This window comes from Pelecanus crispus, chromosome 5, assembly GCF_030463565.1.
Source record: "Pelecanus crispus isolate bPelCri1 chromosome 5, bPelCri1.pri, whole genome shotgun sequence".
In the NCBI taxonomy this organism is placed as follows: Eukaryota; Metazoa; Chordata; class Aves; order Pelecaniformes; family Pelecanidae; genus Pelecanus; species Pelecanus crispus.
The window spans coordinates 30,723,576-30,741,117 of record NC_134647.1 but is presented as its reverse complement, the minus strand read 5'-3'; the positions used below and the strand labels follow the sequence as shown (position 1 = coordinate 30,741,117).

Sequence of the window (17,542 nt, the reverse complement as noted above, 5' to 3'; positions counted from 1 at the left end):
TCAAAACATGGATCTTACACTATTCTGTTCTTTTGGAATTTCAAGTAAAACCCTGTAGAGCTAATATATAATTACTGAAGAACAAAATCATTGCTTTAATCCTTTGCCACAATGAACCAGCGATGACATTAGATGAGGATATATTATTCCCTTAGATTAAGATGGGAGCGATCACTAAACAATTTGTTGATGAAACTAAAAACATCATGATGAAATTTTGAGCTGCATTAGCTTTGACAGAAGAAACAGCTGTTCTGAGGAAGTCATGCTACAGACACACTGACTTACGTGAACATACGAACAGAATAATCTAATACTGTGATTCTGTACATCCTGGAAAGAGCGAATTCGCATCCATTTACATTTGTCATTCTGATCTTCCTGCATGCTACTTATGCCATGCTAACCATAAAGCATGCAAGATTGCAAACTTGCACGTGTTAGTGTTTCAAGGTGGTACACCAATGCAGTTGCCATACCCTTAAAAAACAGTTATCTAAGAATCACCATCAACTTTTCGGGGGGGGGGGTGGGGTGGGGGGAATCTTAAGAGCTTTTTGTGCACTCAGCCAACAGAACTCTAGTTAAATAGTAGCAAAAGCATGCACAACCTGTCTTGGTGCTGGAAGTCTTAACTGTGTGAATGTTTTCTGCTACTGCACCTATCCCATAGCACAGCCACATCCCTCATGCATCAGCGAGTGAATGTAATTGCAAAAGTACGTGTGTCCCCAAGACTTCTCATTCCAGATTCCCACTGGTACACAACATTGGTATCCAGACCTGGATGTTTTCCAAGTACTTGGCTTACATCACTATTAGTCCAACAGTATTGCTCTGACTCTGGTCCAGGATGCAGACCACTGTAATGTTGAATCTCTACTGTGTAAGTAAGGTAGCCAACGTCTGTTTAGGAACACAAAGATTGTTCAGCCAGGAATTTGCACCCCTCTTAAAAAAGGCCAGAGTCAGCTATGACAGCAGACCATCTCGAGCAGTTTTTAAAAGCTAGCTTACAAAAATAGTATTTCTATTTCCACCTTACTGTGCTCATTCATGGCACACAGTGAACAGATACCCGAATTTAATCATGTAGTTATATGTAAGAAGTCCTGGTTTAGAAGTCCTAGAACACAGTTTGCCTTAGAGCTCATACCTGATGTACCACTAATACACATTTGATTCTCTGAAAAAAACAAAAAAAATCCAGCATACAGTAGTATGCCATATTGGCACATTTTAAGCACCATTTGTAACATCTCAACAAAATACTATAACTGTTGTTTAAAACTTGTCCACAAGGCCGACAAGTTTCTAACACCGATTTAGCAAAACGACTTTTAAGAGGTAGTATGGAGACCAACTGTAGTTTCTAATACTAGCATCTATTAAAAAAAGCGAAACAAACAAATAACAAACTTTGACACAGACTAAGGAATTCACTAGTAACGGCAAATATTAAACAACTTTTTAGACTTGATAAAGGATTGATTCAGAAATGCCACTATTTTGCTAGTCTACCAAATAACTTAAGTATCATCAACAGGCAGAAGAGAACTGCAATACGCAGATTTAAAATACAGATTATTATTAGCAAGTTATGATGCAAACATAGAGCAAATAACTCAGAACTTACTTATTTATAGTTCGGCAGCAACTTTTAGAATAACCGCATAAGTCACATTAGAAAGGACCTCAGGAGGTCTCTAGTTCAACCTCTTGCTGAAAACAGGATCACCTATGAGGTAGAATTAGGCTGCTCAAGGCTTTATCCAGTTGAGTCTTGAAAACCTCCAATGAGGGTCAACAGTGCCCAGATCACCTTTCCCACCGAGGGGAACTAATGCCTACAGGGCTATGTGACTCACTATGGAATGGTGAGTAAGAGCATGTGGAACTGTACAAGACTTGCGTGATGTTTAGGGGAAGGCAGCAAGGAAGACTGGGGAGGAACAAGCACAGGAGAACAGAGGGAAAAGGGATACTGAATTCAGTAACCCCTAACATAGGACTTTGTGTTTCTCCTTGTTGAATTTCATAGGGTTCCTGTTGGCCCAATCCTCCAGCCTATCTAGGTCCCTTTGAATGAACTGCCTCAAGCATATTGACTGTTGCCCAGTTGGGTGTCATCTGCAATTTGGGCACACTCCATTGCCACCTCCAGGTCACTGAAAAATGTTAAACAGGACAGGTGGTTTTTTTCCAGGGAATAGACAATATGGGATAACGCCCATCCTCCCTCATCCCATGAAGAAGTACACTGTTAACATCTTGACTTTCCTGAGGTTTTGATTTACTGTGAAACTGTATAACTTGTTAAAGCTCCCTTCTTCTGTTGTTTTGCCTCTTCTTGTGCTCTGCCAGTCCCTATATCCATGCTTCTTAGATGTCAGAAATCAGGTCTAGGGCTAAAAGCACTACAAGAATTAAACACATGCAAACATAACCAACTGTCATCCTGGACAAGAAGGGTCTAAGATCTGCAGCACTGCAGGATGCACCAAGGGACACAATATTGACATGGCCACACAAGTCAGACTTGGCCCCCTGAACCCAAGCAGACCCACGCATTTGAGGAAAGGAACAGCAGTGAAAGGAAAATATACTTTACTGGCTACAGTTCAACAGCAGGTCAGCCAGACACAAGATGCTTTCTGCTGGGCAAACTCAGGTGTATCAGCACCCATAGCACGTTAAATCGACAACACAGATTACACAAACAGATAAAGTTATGGTACTAAAGAGCTCCAAGACACATTGTGCATCCCCCAGTACAAAACCCCACAAAAAGTGATCAAGACCAACTGTAGCTAGGCTTTTTATCCCACAATAATGTGGCATTAACAGAAACAGCACATTTGCTTTTGTCTTGCAAGAGACTACGAAGAGAGAAAGATACATTTAGTAGATGGCCTCCCTGTAGCCTTCCCCTTCTCCAAGGAGCCAGAGAATTTTAACCCTCCTTTCTGTGCTGTTCTCCCTGGACAATGCTTTTTTCCAAGCAATGGAAAAAATAGTCATATGATTGGCTCTTCCTAAACTGCCAGTGTTGCTCATGAAACACCAAAAAGCAACAGCAATACAGCTGATGAAGGAAGCATAAGGCAAGAGGCAGCTAAGGACGTGAGAAGTGGCAAAATGTAATGGGAAACGCAGCAAAAGAAAAGCCAGAGGAAGAGATTCATCTGCCTGCAACCAATTTGACTCACAACCAAGCATAATTCCTAATACTTCATCCTGGTAGCACTTACGAGTCCAAACCCAAGATATCTAGCCCTAAAAGTCTTGATAAGAAACTACATCAGAAGATGTATGATGAAAGCTCAAGCTTCACAGATAACTAACAGAAAAAGAAAGAAACATGGTATGCCACAGGATGAACAGAAAAAATGGGAACACAGAAACAGGAATGAGAGAAGTCAGAGAAGCAACAGGATGATATAAAAAGCAAGAAAACAATTCCAAAACATTTTTTGTTTAGAGGCTATCCACTCAGTCATAGAGGCTATCCACTCAGTCAAAGTCAAAACACACCTTCTATTGGACCCTCACACTTCACGATAAAGAGGTAAGAAGGGAAGACTCCCACCAGAAATTAAGTGGGAATGGCACAGTAACATTGCCGTGCTACAACAGCCCTCCACCTCCAAGAACTGTGTATTAAAAATAGCCTTCCCCCTTATTTCTCTGCATCTCAGTACCATTTACTCACAGGGCACTACCAAGTTTGTCAGATCAACCCTGTCTCCAACTGCAGCACAGAGAAGTCTGAACTTGCTTCCCGCTCTCACCATTCTCAAAGTATCCCTTGCAGCTTGCTTGCCTTTCAATCTCCACTACCTCTGCTGCTGCTGTGCACTCCATGTGCTGATAAAAGCATACAGTCCCCCACAGGGCAGATCATATTACTTTTAAAAGCCAACCTCTGCCCCTAGCTCAAGATCTTATGTCCTTTCCTCAACACAAAATCTGCATGAAGACTTTACTTTTACTCATCTATGCTATGTAAGAACATGTGTGGGTTTTAGGAATTCATAATGCCAGCTACTTACCTACTGTTTTACACACCTCCACGGGTGATTTCTAACTATTAAGAACACATTTTACACACTGTATCGTGCTACATATATTATCTCATGAATAACGCTGGCAAAGATGTCACTGTTACTAAGTAGCAGCCCTTTGACAATTTCACTACTTCAGAACACTAAAATATTGCATTTCCTTTAATAGTTTTAGCCCCATCCTCTGCTTTATTAGACAGCAGTAACATTTTGATACAGCACATATTTAAAGCATTAAATCATAAAATCATCTCTGTGCTGTAAATTGAGTTTCTTCCCTTGCTCAGTGGGTTACTAGCTTTGATTAATGTTTGAGCTCCCCTTATATTCCATTACCTTACAGTGTGAAAGATGCGAGTTACTAAACACTCCCAATAAAGATTTAAAAATTAAACCAAATTAGACTAACAAATTTGCCAATACATTTCAGAAAAACTGTTATTCCTAACAATAACTTCATATAAAATGATTTGTCCTTTAAATTATGTTATTCTATTTCTATTCCCAAAAACTTTCCTAAAAGTTACAATTCTGGTTTCCACATTCAACCTGCTTTGTTCACTCCTCACCAGCCACACCGAACACACCACAGAACCCAGCACATGTAGGTTATTTTCCATTTCCTTCTCCTGTCATGTCCTCAGTTACACACAGGTTAGTCTATCCTTTAAACGCTCCATGGGTGGCTTCTTCCCCAGACTTGGACAGGATGAAAGCACTTTGATCTCCTGATTATTCATCTTCAACAGAATACATCTCTCTTCCATAATGGGATGGACTCAAAAGATACAGAACTCGGTCTGTTCTCATAACTAATACAAGCAAATCTGAATACATAAAGGACTGGATCTGTTGTGTACCGAAGTGCTTTTAAACACAACCAGTTCTCAGAAGGGAACTCTATTTTGAGGGAGAATCTTGGTGAAAACAATCTTAACCAACACTTGTATATGCATAGGTCCCTTAAAAACACTCCTAACTCCCCAGAGGAAATCAACTCTTTATTTAAAAAGGAAAACAAGTAAAACCAACCCACAGAGTTGGCCTTTGTTCACAGAAAGACAGAGTCGCTGAGGCTGGAAGAGACCTCTTAAGATCACCAGAGTCCAACCCCCTGCTCAAGCAGCGTCCGCTAAAGCAGGCAGTCCAGGACTGGGTCTGTCAGGTTTTGACTATCTCCACAGACAGAGACTTCACAACCTCTCTGGGCAACCTGTGCCAGTGTTTGACCACCAATCATTGTTAAATGACGATTTCCAAAGATCATGACTTCACATAATACACACAGAAGGATGTTGTAAAGCTATTCAAAATCTGTCAGTTGTTCCTTTTGGCACTACTAAGAGAACAGCAATATCATTACCAATACCCAGCACATATCTAAGCGCACTGTGATGTTTTAGATGGCTGCAGAAATTACTTCAATATACAACACGATCTCTTAATTAAGAATTAATTATTTGCTCTTTTACACCACACTCTTGAGTTGGGGTGGTTCAACAAGAAACTGACACAGTAAGCATTTCAAATTTGCTACTGAAATCAGAAGAATTTAGAAAGCAAAAGTGTAGACCATCTATTAAATACTGGGGGCTAGCCAGGGCTCAAGTTTTCTATTCATTTCTGTGGTTTTAAAAAAAAAAAAAAAAATCAACACAGTATTATGTGTTCTTGCAGTTCTTAAACTGCAGGAGGATCCACACCACTATCGTTGGCCCCCACAGCAAATCCCAACATGATCCTTCCTGTTGCACTCATTTCACAGCCCCTGTTGGGGAAACATAATTGAGAGATCCGTTCCACCGCAATACCTAGCCTTTCTGGGACTTGAAAGAAGTCGAGTAGGCTTCCACATGTTTCATGACGGGTTATAACCACTTCTACACATTTTAGCTAGAACAGCGGGATGTCAGGAGTGCCCCAAATTCCACAGTGAAGGCAGGACCAGTTAAAAGGGAGGAAAACTAGACGTCCCTAGGATTTTATGTTGGAACTAGAAGGAAAACAGCAGCTCACAAGCTAGATCTTAAAAGTAACTACCATTTTGTTAGAGATGTGTTTCTGTACTGCATCTAACCTAGGAGCATTTCAAAAAGAGAAATAATTGGTTCCATGCTGTCCACTTTTCATTCCCCACATAGACCTTCACACGTAACACAATTCACTACCATGAGAAGCTAAAGCAGAACTCCACAGCTCTAACTTTTTAATTGATAAGCCAAAATAAAAATTTCTAACTTTACACATTAAAGATCAACCAAATTTTACTCTCCTAGATCCATGCTGATAACTGCAAGTGTAGGGGAAGCTTTCCCCGTAACAACTGTTCACATGCTCTCTGCCTTACTTCTCACAAGACGTGGTTCAGAAAGAAAAACAGGTCAGTATCAGAAATTCCAGTCTCATCTAGTGTTCGCAAGTAACCAAAATAAGATGCACTGTACTGTGTGCTAGGTGTCATATGCCACCTAGCATGCCACCATGATGGACTGGCATATGTTAAGTTTTTTCTTCTCTTCCAATTGCTCACATTAATGCAAACTTCAAATGAAGTTTGGGCTTTTATGGAAGTTAACAGTTTCATCAAGTTTTGTCCCTTTTAGGCACAAGCTCAAACACAGTCAACTCTTTACAGTGGCTTTGTGGATTCTCAGCTTACCTGCAGTTTGTTCTATAAAAGTCAAATAACTATCTGCATAACAAAACACATCCAACAGTTTTACAGAAAAGCTTTTTGTCTTCGAAAGAAACTGACATTCAACAGTTTATTATCTGAGTCTGACTGACGTGTTTGATGACAAGTCAGTGTTACTTTTCACACTGGAAAACACCCAACAACTATGTTTGATTACTGCAATGACTCAAGACCCTTCAGAACTCCAAACAGAAGCAAAGCTGTACTATAAACACACAGCTCATCAAACACTGCAGAACGCTACCTGGTTGACAGTGTGATTTTTGTGTAAGCTGTTGAGGTAACACTGATATTTGCATCACCTGCAAGTATGATCCTCAGTTTTATTAATCTGGCTTTACTACACATTTAAATAGACAGCAACGAGATTTTTAAGCCAGTTGCGTCTTTGTCTCAAGTGGAAACATTCAGAGTTTTCTTCTGAAAACATGATTCTTCTAGTGAGTGAAATTGAAGTGCACATTCAAACACTAGCTGTAATAAAGAAAAAGCAAATAGATTTAGAAATCTCAAGATTAGCTTGCTGGCAAGGATCTACAGATCCAAGGTCTGGGTTCTTAATGTTTGGTAGCATTTTCCTCCTGCCTCCCACAGTAACTTCTTCCTTTCTACATGTGGAAGAAACATTGTTAGAAACCTTAATTTAATGTGTAATGCGAATCTGGGAGGAGTAGGTTTTTGTGTTTTGTTGGCTTGTGCAAGAGTTCATTCCCCTGTTAGTCAGCTTTTCAGTATGACCTCACCACACTGATCATACTTGAGAGAACAGATACTTCCAGCCACAAAACTTCTGTTGCTCTACATCTACCCTGACCAGTAGGAGGGAAAAGAGCAAGCCAGAAGAGGAGAGGATACTAGAGGTAAGTTACATGGAAACCATAGTAAAAAAAAAAAAAAAAAAAGTCAAGATGAAAACAAATTCAGTTTCCTTAATTCCATGTTTCATCAAAATGCTCAGGTTAGCCATATATTTCATAGAACAGAATCACGGAATCATTTAGGTTGGAAAGGACCTTTAAGACCATCAAGTCCAACCATAAACCTAACACTGCCAAGTCCACCGCTAAACCATGTTCCTAAGTGCCACATCTACACATCTTTTAAATGCCTCCAGGGATGATGACTCAACTGCTTCCCTGGGCAGCCTGTTCCAATGCTTGACAATTTTGTTTTGATATTTCCCATTTCATGAAAATCTGTTATAATAGCTGTTATACTGGAAGCCTGAAGAAACACTCACCAAACCACACCAACCAGTTTCCCTCCATATGAGCTTCATGTATACATGTTCCATATCAACTGTTCTTAAAAACCTAAGGCTTACATAAACTCGCTCACTGCAGAAGTCTCCGAGATTTAGTGAAGAGGGAAAAGGATAGAGGATTCCTTAGCTGTCAGTAGTACCCAAGCATAAGAACAGAAATACATATACTATACTATGGTGATGATTTCCAGTTCCCAAATTTGTAGATCAATTTCATCATTGTTTCTGATCGACTTACCAATTCAGTCATTTCCACTACAGGCACTTTACAGGTAATTTTCTAAAGGCCATGACATTAGGCATCTTAAGCCCACAACACGGAAGATGTTTCAGGCTTACAGAGAGTAAATTATTTCACATTTGTCAACATCACATACTATTTGTAACTCCTACAAATACCTTTATAATTAATTCCTAGTCAGTTATAGGAAAGAGATATTGAGAGTTCTGGGGAAAGAAGAGTGAGCGTAAGTTAGGTGAAAAACTCGGTGAATACAAGGAAAGAAGGAGAGTGAACACGAGAGCATCAGTTGGTTTTCACCCCCAACTTCCTATTTGTCTAACTAGACAATGGTATTTGTCAGCCTATGCAGCTACAGATCTTCAAACACAGAGGCACAAAAACCAACACAAGATGGTTAAGCCTTTCCTGTGCTGAAAACTGCTGGCATCAAAAAGCTGACTCCTTGCATCAAAGTGTTGGTTGGGTTTTGTTTTTTTTTTATTTATTTAACTTACTAACATTTTAACCAGGATTTTAAAAGAACAGGAAAAAAAACCCTCCACCCACATGGTTGAAGTAAGCTGACATTATATAAGAGAGGAACAAATGAACAGTATTTAGACATTCTGCAAGGAGGTTTATAGACAAGCTGTTTGTGAAATCAGATCACAGACAATCAATATATTCAAGTATCTGTTCATCTTCAACACTGTTTAGTAACTGTGGCATGCAGGCAACTTGAAGCTTGCCCCCTTTCACCACAGCACAGCTCCTAGAGATCCAGGGGGCTGCTGAAAAAAAGAAATGTAGGCTCACAGGTGCTTGAAGAGTTATTCTAGGCACTAGTCTGTCTGAGCTGGTAAATCTCGCTTACTTCATTCTTTATTAACTCTCCTCTTCAAAGTCCCCTTCCATTTGTTTTCCCATCTAACCTCTGTGTGATGACCACATCCAAACTCAACACCTCCCCTGATCCCATTTGCTATTCCCTCTCATCCCTGATTGTCTCTTCCCTTGTTATTCTCCACCATCCACCCACCCCCCTGTTCTTCAGGTGAAGGTCCCAGGTCATTTTGTCCCACCAGTTCAGTAGGTCAACAATCTTCCCCTTGGTTCACGTGAATCAGGCAAACCTCTGCTCAAAACCGCTGAGCTCCATAAACAGCAGTGGTGGAGGGAGATAATGTTTTCAAGTACAAATGAGAAAAGGCTGCCAAGCGAGGCCTTGTTCTAGTTTTATCCAAGGATCAAAAATTTATGAAAAATTAGATCTATGTTTCAACATAGGGATCTGGCAAGAAAGTGTCAGCCAAAAGTAGTTCTCCCCTAAACAACTAGAAAGAAATCACAGGAAAATTGAAGCCCAAAATAAAGATTAGCAGACACTCATTTGGGCAAAAAACCCGAAGAACCCCCCACCCCCCCTAAGAAAACTGTAATCAGTACAGCCCAAATGGCATGTTAAGCTCAAAGAGCTGCTATTTCTAAAAGTAGAGAGGAAAGCCTTTTTGGTCAATTCAAACTGCTTCAGACAGTTGCTTGCACGCTCAAAGAAGGAACAGTCAATGCTCAGCTGCAGCTCAACTAGCAGCTTTAGGTTCATTTTAGCTTTTGATATGTAACATTAACAGCAGGCATGAACCTATTTGGAAGAAACTACCATTTTCAAAGTTATGTTTATCCCCGTTTAATTAATACAACTGGGCTTAGCATATCAAACCACAAATGCAGGCTTATTTCTCATTCTGAAAAAGCGTGAACTGAACAGGTTATGCCTCAAGATCTTGAGAACAATAAAATACAAAGCCATCCTTTAAATTCTCTCTTAGCACTGGATCTGGCAATTTGAATTAACTTTTGTTGAAACATTACCTTTCAGTTTCACAGTGTGTTTTATCTCCATCCCACTTACCACTCCTTTTTTTGTCTTACATAAATACCACTTCATAACCTCCCCATTTTAAGAAGGTAAGATTTTTCTCATTTCATTCTGATCTGATACAGACAATCTGAGCAGTGCTGACTGGAAAGTAGTGCCTATTAAGTAGCATGCTGGAGAAGCTACAGAATAATCCTCATTTAAGAGCATAGACCTGTGAGGACCACATTCCACTTGCTACAAAAAAGCAAGACAAAACAATACAAACCAAAAAGTCCAAAGCTCAGCTGGTAACTTCTGCATTCCTGATACAACCAAAACATTTAATTTTAGCAAAACAAATGCAAAAGTATTAAGACAGACTTAAGAACAAGAAACAACTTAAAGATAGAAATTTAAGGAACGACGTATCTCCATCACATTTGGATGCTAGCTTTCTGATATATTTAGCTACGTTCTTAGAAATTCCTAGAACTGAGCAGCATGGAACAAAAATAGCCAAGATGATCTTCACTTTTTTTCCCTGTGGCTTTCTTTTTCCCCCATGAAAGCATTCAAGAAAAGGCCAGTTAGTAGGTTCCCAGCCTTCTGTTACTGATAAAACTGGCATCTTAGCTAACCTATTATATTACACATTAAAAGATTACAGAAGTAATATTTATCCCTCAAATTAAACTGCTGGACTACTTACCACTACAGCAACAAACTAATGCTCTGTAGTAGTCAACAGCACAGAAACATGTAGGCTGCTTGCAGAGTTTGGGTGTGCTGACAGCTTTTATATCTTAGAGTTAAGAGGGATAAGCACAGCTATCTGGTATATGCAAGTGCTGTGTTTACAGATTTATTATTTTCATAGAAGGTCTTAAATTAAACAGATAGCAGTATTGCTTAAAATTTCATTATAACACCTGTTTCATAACACTCCATTTCAGACTTCACAAATAATGCTTTATGTTTTGAAGTTAGCTGCCTCAATCCTAACCTGGTAGCGCTTTATAACATTCAAAAATGAACACAAGAAGTTTTACTTCTAGTATTGACCATCCAGAATTGTATTCTTATAAAGATATCAAACTTTGATGCTTTTTGCTGCCCTGAACAGTTATATAAATCAGAAAACTGTAGACAAATAGCATCTATCATTTGTAGCAGATCTACTTCTGAGGCCATGCAATAGTGAACCACATACCACTGTAAAAGTGATCTTTAAAATCATCTAAAACATATACTACTTATGCAGTTCTAATTTTAAGATTACCTCCTGCCTCAAGACTAAAGTTTCCGTAGCCACAGAAGTAAAATTTGTGATAGACAGCTACTATCTTATTCTTGGACTATATACTTTTATTCATGTCTGCAAATTCAAGAAATTAAATACTTCCCTACTTCAAGGCCAGTTCTGACATCTGGATGAATTCACAATTAAGCCTAGTTACTTAGCACCGCTGACAAGATCACACACTAAAGATTCAAACAAATACAACCCTTATTCCTGAGCAAATTTATTTAGCTTAGGCATTTTTGCTTGGCTTGTTAGAATCCTTAGGGAGTTTAGCTCCTCCTCCCTTAACGAGTATGGGAGAGTTGAGAGACTTCTCTAATATCTTCTTGCAAAAATAAAGTTTTATTTCTCCTAGATGGCAAATATAATTTCTCCTACTGCTGTATTATTGCACAGCTGTCTCAAAGGAGATCCAACGGGCTGACTGTTCCATCTCGTTTCTGTAACAGCTGCACCATATGGTGCTGTGCAGAACCATGCAAGTTTAATAATTCCATTTCTGAAGGTTTCCTCACACTCTTCTGCAGCCAGTTTCTCTCTAACAGCCAAAAATTTTTTCTTAAGTTCAAGATGAATCTGTAGGGCCAGTGATAACTGTTATTGCATGCATTGTACATTAAAGATGTGAGACGGGCTATCTTTTTTCAACTGAATATATTTCATATAGGTGTGGCTATAATTATAAAAAGGAATAGCAAGACGCTTGTTAATTAAACTAAGTTTTGAATATCATCAGCTATTACACTGTGCTGTATGCTTACGGTATCACGTGAGCATACAGACAGACGTGAGCACCCCTAACCTGTTACATGTTGTCTCGGTAACTCACTGCAGCACAAACCTGCAAGCTCTTCCTAGGCATGTCTGAAAAGGAGACGCATTACAGAGCAAGTCTGTGTGGCACCAGTGCTCCAGGTATAACTGGAAGGAATCTGAACGGCAAACACCTACTTTGCTACGAGCTCAAGGAAAGCAAATTGGGAACACCGAGAGCTACATGACAAGGAACCTCAGTGTAATGAGTCCACAGCTATAACCGAGCACCCTGCATAGCTAGATTATGTTACCCACCTCCAGCCACAATGATGTCATATGCACACGATCTTTGTAATTTTTAATTCCCTTATTCCCCACACACCCTCTTCCTTCCTCCTGTTCAACACAGACTGGAAATGCAGCAGCTTTCGTGAACTGCCTGAACATTACGACTGAGTCACGATTCCATAGTTAAAGAGAAACGAGCAGCCGGACTTCCAGCTCAGAAGGGAGCACCCGGGGCCTCTGCCATGATTCCTTCGGGTTCCCCGACCCCTCTCTCCAGCGGGCCGGGAGCGGCCAGCGGGGCAGCCAGGGAGCCCGGCCCGGCACTCCCCGGGCAGGGGCGGGGGGGGAGCCGGCCGCTCCTCCGCCCTTGGCCGGCTGCTGCGGCCCCGCGGCTTTCACTTCGGGAAGAGGCCCCGGACCCGCAGCCGACTACCCCCGTCCGGCGGCAGCAAGGCGGCGTCCCCGCCGGAAACCCCCGAGCTGTCAGAGCGGTGACAGCCGCGGGGAACTTTGCTTGGGGTGCGGCGCGGGGCCGGCCGGCGGCGGGCCGGACCCCGCTCCCCGAAGGGCTCCCCGGACCGCAGGCTCCGCTCCCCCCGCCGCCGGGACAAAGGGGGCGCGCCGCGGGCGGGGAAGCGCCGCGCCCCGGGCTGCCGGTCCCCCCGGGCACCCACCCGCGGCGGGGCGGAGCGGGGCGGGGGCACCGCGGGGACAGCCGCCGGCGGGGCGGGGATGCGGTGCCCGGCGCTCCCCGCCGCCCGTCCGGACCCGCCGCTCGCCCCCCGCCGCCGCCGCTCACCATCCGGGAACTCCCGGTCGCTGATGTGCTGGAGGTGGGGGCCGCCGCCGCCGGGATCCGAGTCCCCCGACTCGGCCTCCGCCGATCCCGAGCCGCCGCCGCCCGCCGCCGCCGCCTGGTACGCGTCCGCCCAGCGGTCGGGCCCCGGCGCTGCCCCGCCGCCGCCGCCGCCGCGGGCCCGGCTGAGCTTGGGGCTGGCGTCCGGGGATACGCAGCAGGTGACGGTGTTGCCCATGGAGCTCGGAGCTCCCCCGCCGGGCCCCGGCTACGCGGCTCCCGGGCTGGGGCGGGGGAGGGGGCGGAGGGGGAGCTGAGGCGCCGGGCTGAGGGAGGGCGGGCCGCAGGGAGGGGCGGGCCTCAGCGCCGCATCACCACCACCGCCGCCGCCGCCCCGGCCAGGCCAGGCCAGGCGCAGCCCCCGCCCGCCCCGACGGCCGCGCGAGCCCCCCCGCCGCCTCCTGCGCGCGGCGAGCAACGGACCTCGCGCGAGCGGCCACCTTCCCCCGGGCCGGGGGAGGGGCGGGGGGAGGCCGGGGGCGGGGGAGGGAGGCCCGGCCCCGCCTCGCTCCCACCCAATCGCCTCCCGCCGTGGCGCCGCGTGACGCCGCTCCGCCAATGGGCGCGGGGGTCGTCACGCGGCCGCCGCCGGGCCCTTCCTGGCCCGCCCCCTTCCCTCCCCACGCGCACACGCACACGCAGCGCCGGCCGCGGCCCCTCGGCCCCGCCCCCTCGGCCCCGCCCACCTCAGCCCGCCCCCTGGCGGTGCCGCGCCCTCGGCCCCGCCCCCGCGGGCACCCGGCGCGCGGCCCGGCCGCGCGGGTGCTGCTGCTGCGGCGGCAGCGGCGTAAAAATACCAGCAGTGCTGGAGTGGTAATGAAATAATAAAAAGCAACAATACGGTATAATAAAAAATACAGAAATGCATTAATAAATAACGACGTAAATAATATCCCTCCCGTGGGCTGCCCCGGCGGTGGTTGGGCGCAGCAGTCCGGAGAGGCTTGGTAAGGGGTGCAGGCAGCCTCGGTGCTGCTCGTGTAAGTTTAAAAGGTTGTTTGCGAGTCTCGCCGGCTCTTTTCCCCCATTATTAAAGGTTCTAAGGGCTTCTGGGTCGGCCTGGGGTGTTTCGCTCACCTGTCCCCATGGGTGCTAAGCGGGTGGCTGGTGTTGCTGGGGGCCTGGCTGGGCTGGGGCACGCAGCTGGGTGCTCCGCGGTCGGTTTGGGTGACTTCACGGTGAAGTCCCTTGAGTAGTTGAGCACAAGCAATGCTGCACCCCACTGCTCGCTTATGGCTTACTTGCTGCTCTGCCTGTTACCTGCATGCAGTCTGGGCAGGAAACATTACACGTGGCCGCTGGGATTCCCAGGGACTTTCTTTTCGCTGTATTGACAGTCTCCAGCAGCTGCATTTTTGCTTGGTGAGTCTCAGCTACCTGAGAGCTTCTCAGAGGACTGGAATGCTCAAATACACTCCGGGGAAGATGGATTAGAGGGCAAGATACCCACAGCAGTCAGAGGTCCTGATAAACACAAAACATACGTCATTCTGCAATGGATCACCTCGCTATCGCTACAGAAATTTACCTCTGGCCCCTGATAAGAAGAATGGCTCTGCAGAAGACTTAAGAACACACAAAATACTACAAAACACTGCTATCGTGCTTGCAGTTATTCCAGAGATAGGCAGGCTCAGGGTTTTACTCCATTTTGTAGGACAAATCCTAACGTTGGCTCTCCCATGTGATCGCGGACGCAGAGTTTTCAGACGAACCATGCCTAGTTTCTTTGAAGAGAGGAAGTCATAGGTGCTGCATTTCTCGAATCTGTACAACTTAATCCCAGGCACAATAAAGGGAGGAACAAAATGATTTATAGTCTTATATGAGGATTATTCCCTCAGACTGATGAATTATACTTTTTCACTTGCCGGCAAGTTCTCTAAGCTGTGTTAGCTAAGCCTCTCTACATGCTACTGACAGTTTGTAAAGCCTTGTTACTCCGGAGAAATCTGCCCTCGCTGTGGATTACGTGAGGGCCTCAGAGAAGATTTGCTTTCAGCGCTTTTTGAACCACTTCAGCCCAACGTCCCTCCGCAGCCTCTGTACTCTGCTTGGAAAGCTGTAGGACGGCGGGTCCTACTCCCAGGCCTGGGAAGGACCATCGGGTGGGACAGGAGACTCGCCTGAGTCAGGGAGGGAAGAAAGGGGCTCCATGCAAAACAGCCATTCGGAAGTCAGTGTTTTCTTCCCTCTGCAATTGCATCCACTGATTTTTGGTGAGGATGGGGGGGAAGAGAATAAAGCCAGAGGGTTGGTGTGGTTTAGTGAAGTAATTAATTCTGAAGCAAGAATAAGAGCTGGCTTGCATCTGTACTATTTAATATTAAAACTGGCATAATTTACCCTCTTACACCAGAAAAGCAATACCCTTACTTTTTTGCACCTGGCTGACTCTATTTGAAAAAGCAGCAGCGGCTGAGCAAGCTGCACTCCTGCTGCGCTGCCGGGCCCCGTCCGGCAGCTCAACGCCGACAGAGGCGGGCCTGCTCCATCCGGAGCGGTGGTAGGAATCACAGGCAAATCTGCACATCTCAGCCAGCCAGCCACAACGCCGAGCGTTCGTTTCTTAAACTGTGTCTGTCCCGATCCTGGCAGCCATGCCAGTGCCTGCGTATGGGGCTGCCTGGCATCGGCGGAGGGAGGTACAACCGCAGCAAGTGCCTCGTGGGATCCCAGCAGCAAGCTGGGTCCTCTGCTAAGTCTGGGCTTTGGAGGAGCCTCAGAGAGCCCTTTGCCAAAGCTGTGGTTTTGGACAGTGGAAAATCCTTGTTCAAGGGCAAAGAAGAAGTGAGCAAGAGTGGCTCACTGGGCGGCCGAGTGCCGGGATGCAGCCATCAAGGGCAACAGCCAAAACCGCACATACTTGTCCCAGTACATGAAAAATGCTGGGAACTCGGAGTGGCTGGAGTACGTGACGTGTCTCACTGCTATTTGGGCGTGAGGTTTTGGTTCCTCTGCCTCCTGGAGGCTGAAATTTCCCATGGGTCTCATACTTGTTCTCAGTGTGTAATGCTGCAAAGGGGAAGAGAGGAGGGCCGCTCTTCCCCCGCGCTAGCGCTGTTGCAGAGTATCAGGATATATACAAACATGCAGAGGGATGAAAGTAATCAGTAGCCTGTTCCCCTGTGTAGCCTTATTCATGTAGGCCTTAAGCAAGAGGAAGCTGACTTTAATCCCTGGAAATCACAGAAACAGCAAACTGTCCCACCTCCCCGACATTCCAGGAGAATTTAAGCTTCCGCTTCCACATACCTCAGCACACCAATAAGGAGTAATTTCCATATCTGTGCATGTTTCCTTGTAGCTGCAGTAATGAGGAATATTCATTTCTCCCTCCATTTTGGCAAAGTAACTCTTAAAATCTTAATACAGATCTGATTTATCAGGATAATATGACAAAACCTGTTGCTGTGTATATTTTCTGCAGAACCAGGCAATCCTTTCAATGGGTATCACCTGAGCAACACCCTGCAGAGATGAAACACATTATCTTTTATTTATGCAGCTTAGCACTCTATTGACTTACTGCTATAGCAATATACTGAATACCATCTACCATGATTTATTACCAGTCCTGGTTCTCTTCCTATTTTCTGTCTCATCTTTCTACTGTTTTGCTTGATTTACCCCACTGAATCATCAGACAGTTGCCATTATAAAAAAATCAATTACTTTGATGTACAATGGGCAGCACATACCTCGTTCCACATTTTGCATGATAAGTAGGCATTTTGGATGCCGGGATCTTGGCAATAATGAATGCGTAAGACAAAAATACCTTACTATGGACTGTTGAGATTCAACCCCTTTTCATCCTGCTCTGGGAAGAGAGGTCTGTGCCATGGGACCCTCCATTACTGCCCCTTCTCTCTGAGCAACCCTCCCTCGCTCACAAACACCAAATACCGTGCTTTTACATGACCGACTGACAGCTGGACTGAACTGGTTTTCCACCCTGCTTGAAGCATTTCCCATTAGTTGCAGCATTCAGCCCCCACCTGGTTTCAGGGCTGTCCTGGTTCACCAGGGCTGCGGCCAGGGTACGGCAATTCCCACGTAGGTGACAGTGCAAGGAGGGTGGGTCAGTTTTATTGAGCTCTCCCGATTACAGGGCTGGCCCATAAAGATTAGTAAGTCTTACTGCAGAGTAGCAATAACAATGTCCCAGGTAGCGGGGGAGAATCGCTGCTATTCCTGGGGAGGAGCTGAGGGTGACACTGGCAAGCGCC

At 45.0% G+C, this 17,542-nt stretch overlaps 1 protein-coding gene across 2 annotated transcripts in view; it reads right to left on the bottom strand.

Annotated features, from left to right (window-relative positions):
* The window catches only part of CCNYL1 (cyclin Y like 1), a 34,936-nt gene extending 21,448 nt beyond the window's left edge, over nt 1-13,488 (bottom strand). For both annotated transcript variants that reach the window (XM_075710351.1, XM_075710352.1), the window contains exon 1: nt 13,254-13,488. In XM_075710351.1, coding sequence (XP_075566466.1) covers nt 13,254-13,488 — 235 coding nt within the window. The remainder of the gene's footprint in view (nt 1-13,253) is intronic.
* Nucleotides 13,489-17,542: the final 4,054 nt, after the last annotated feature.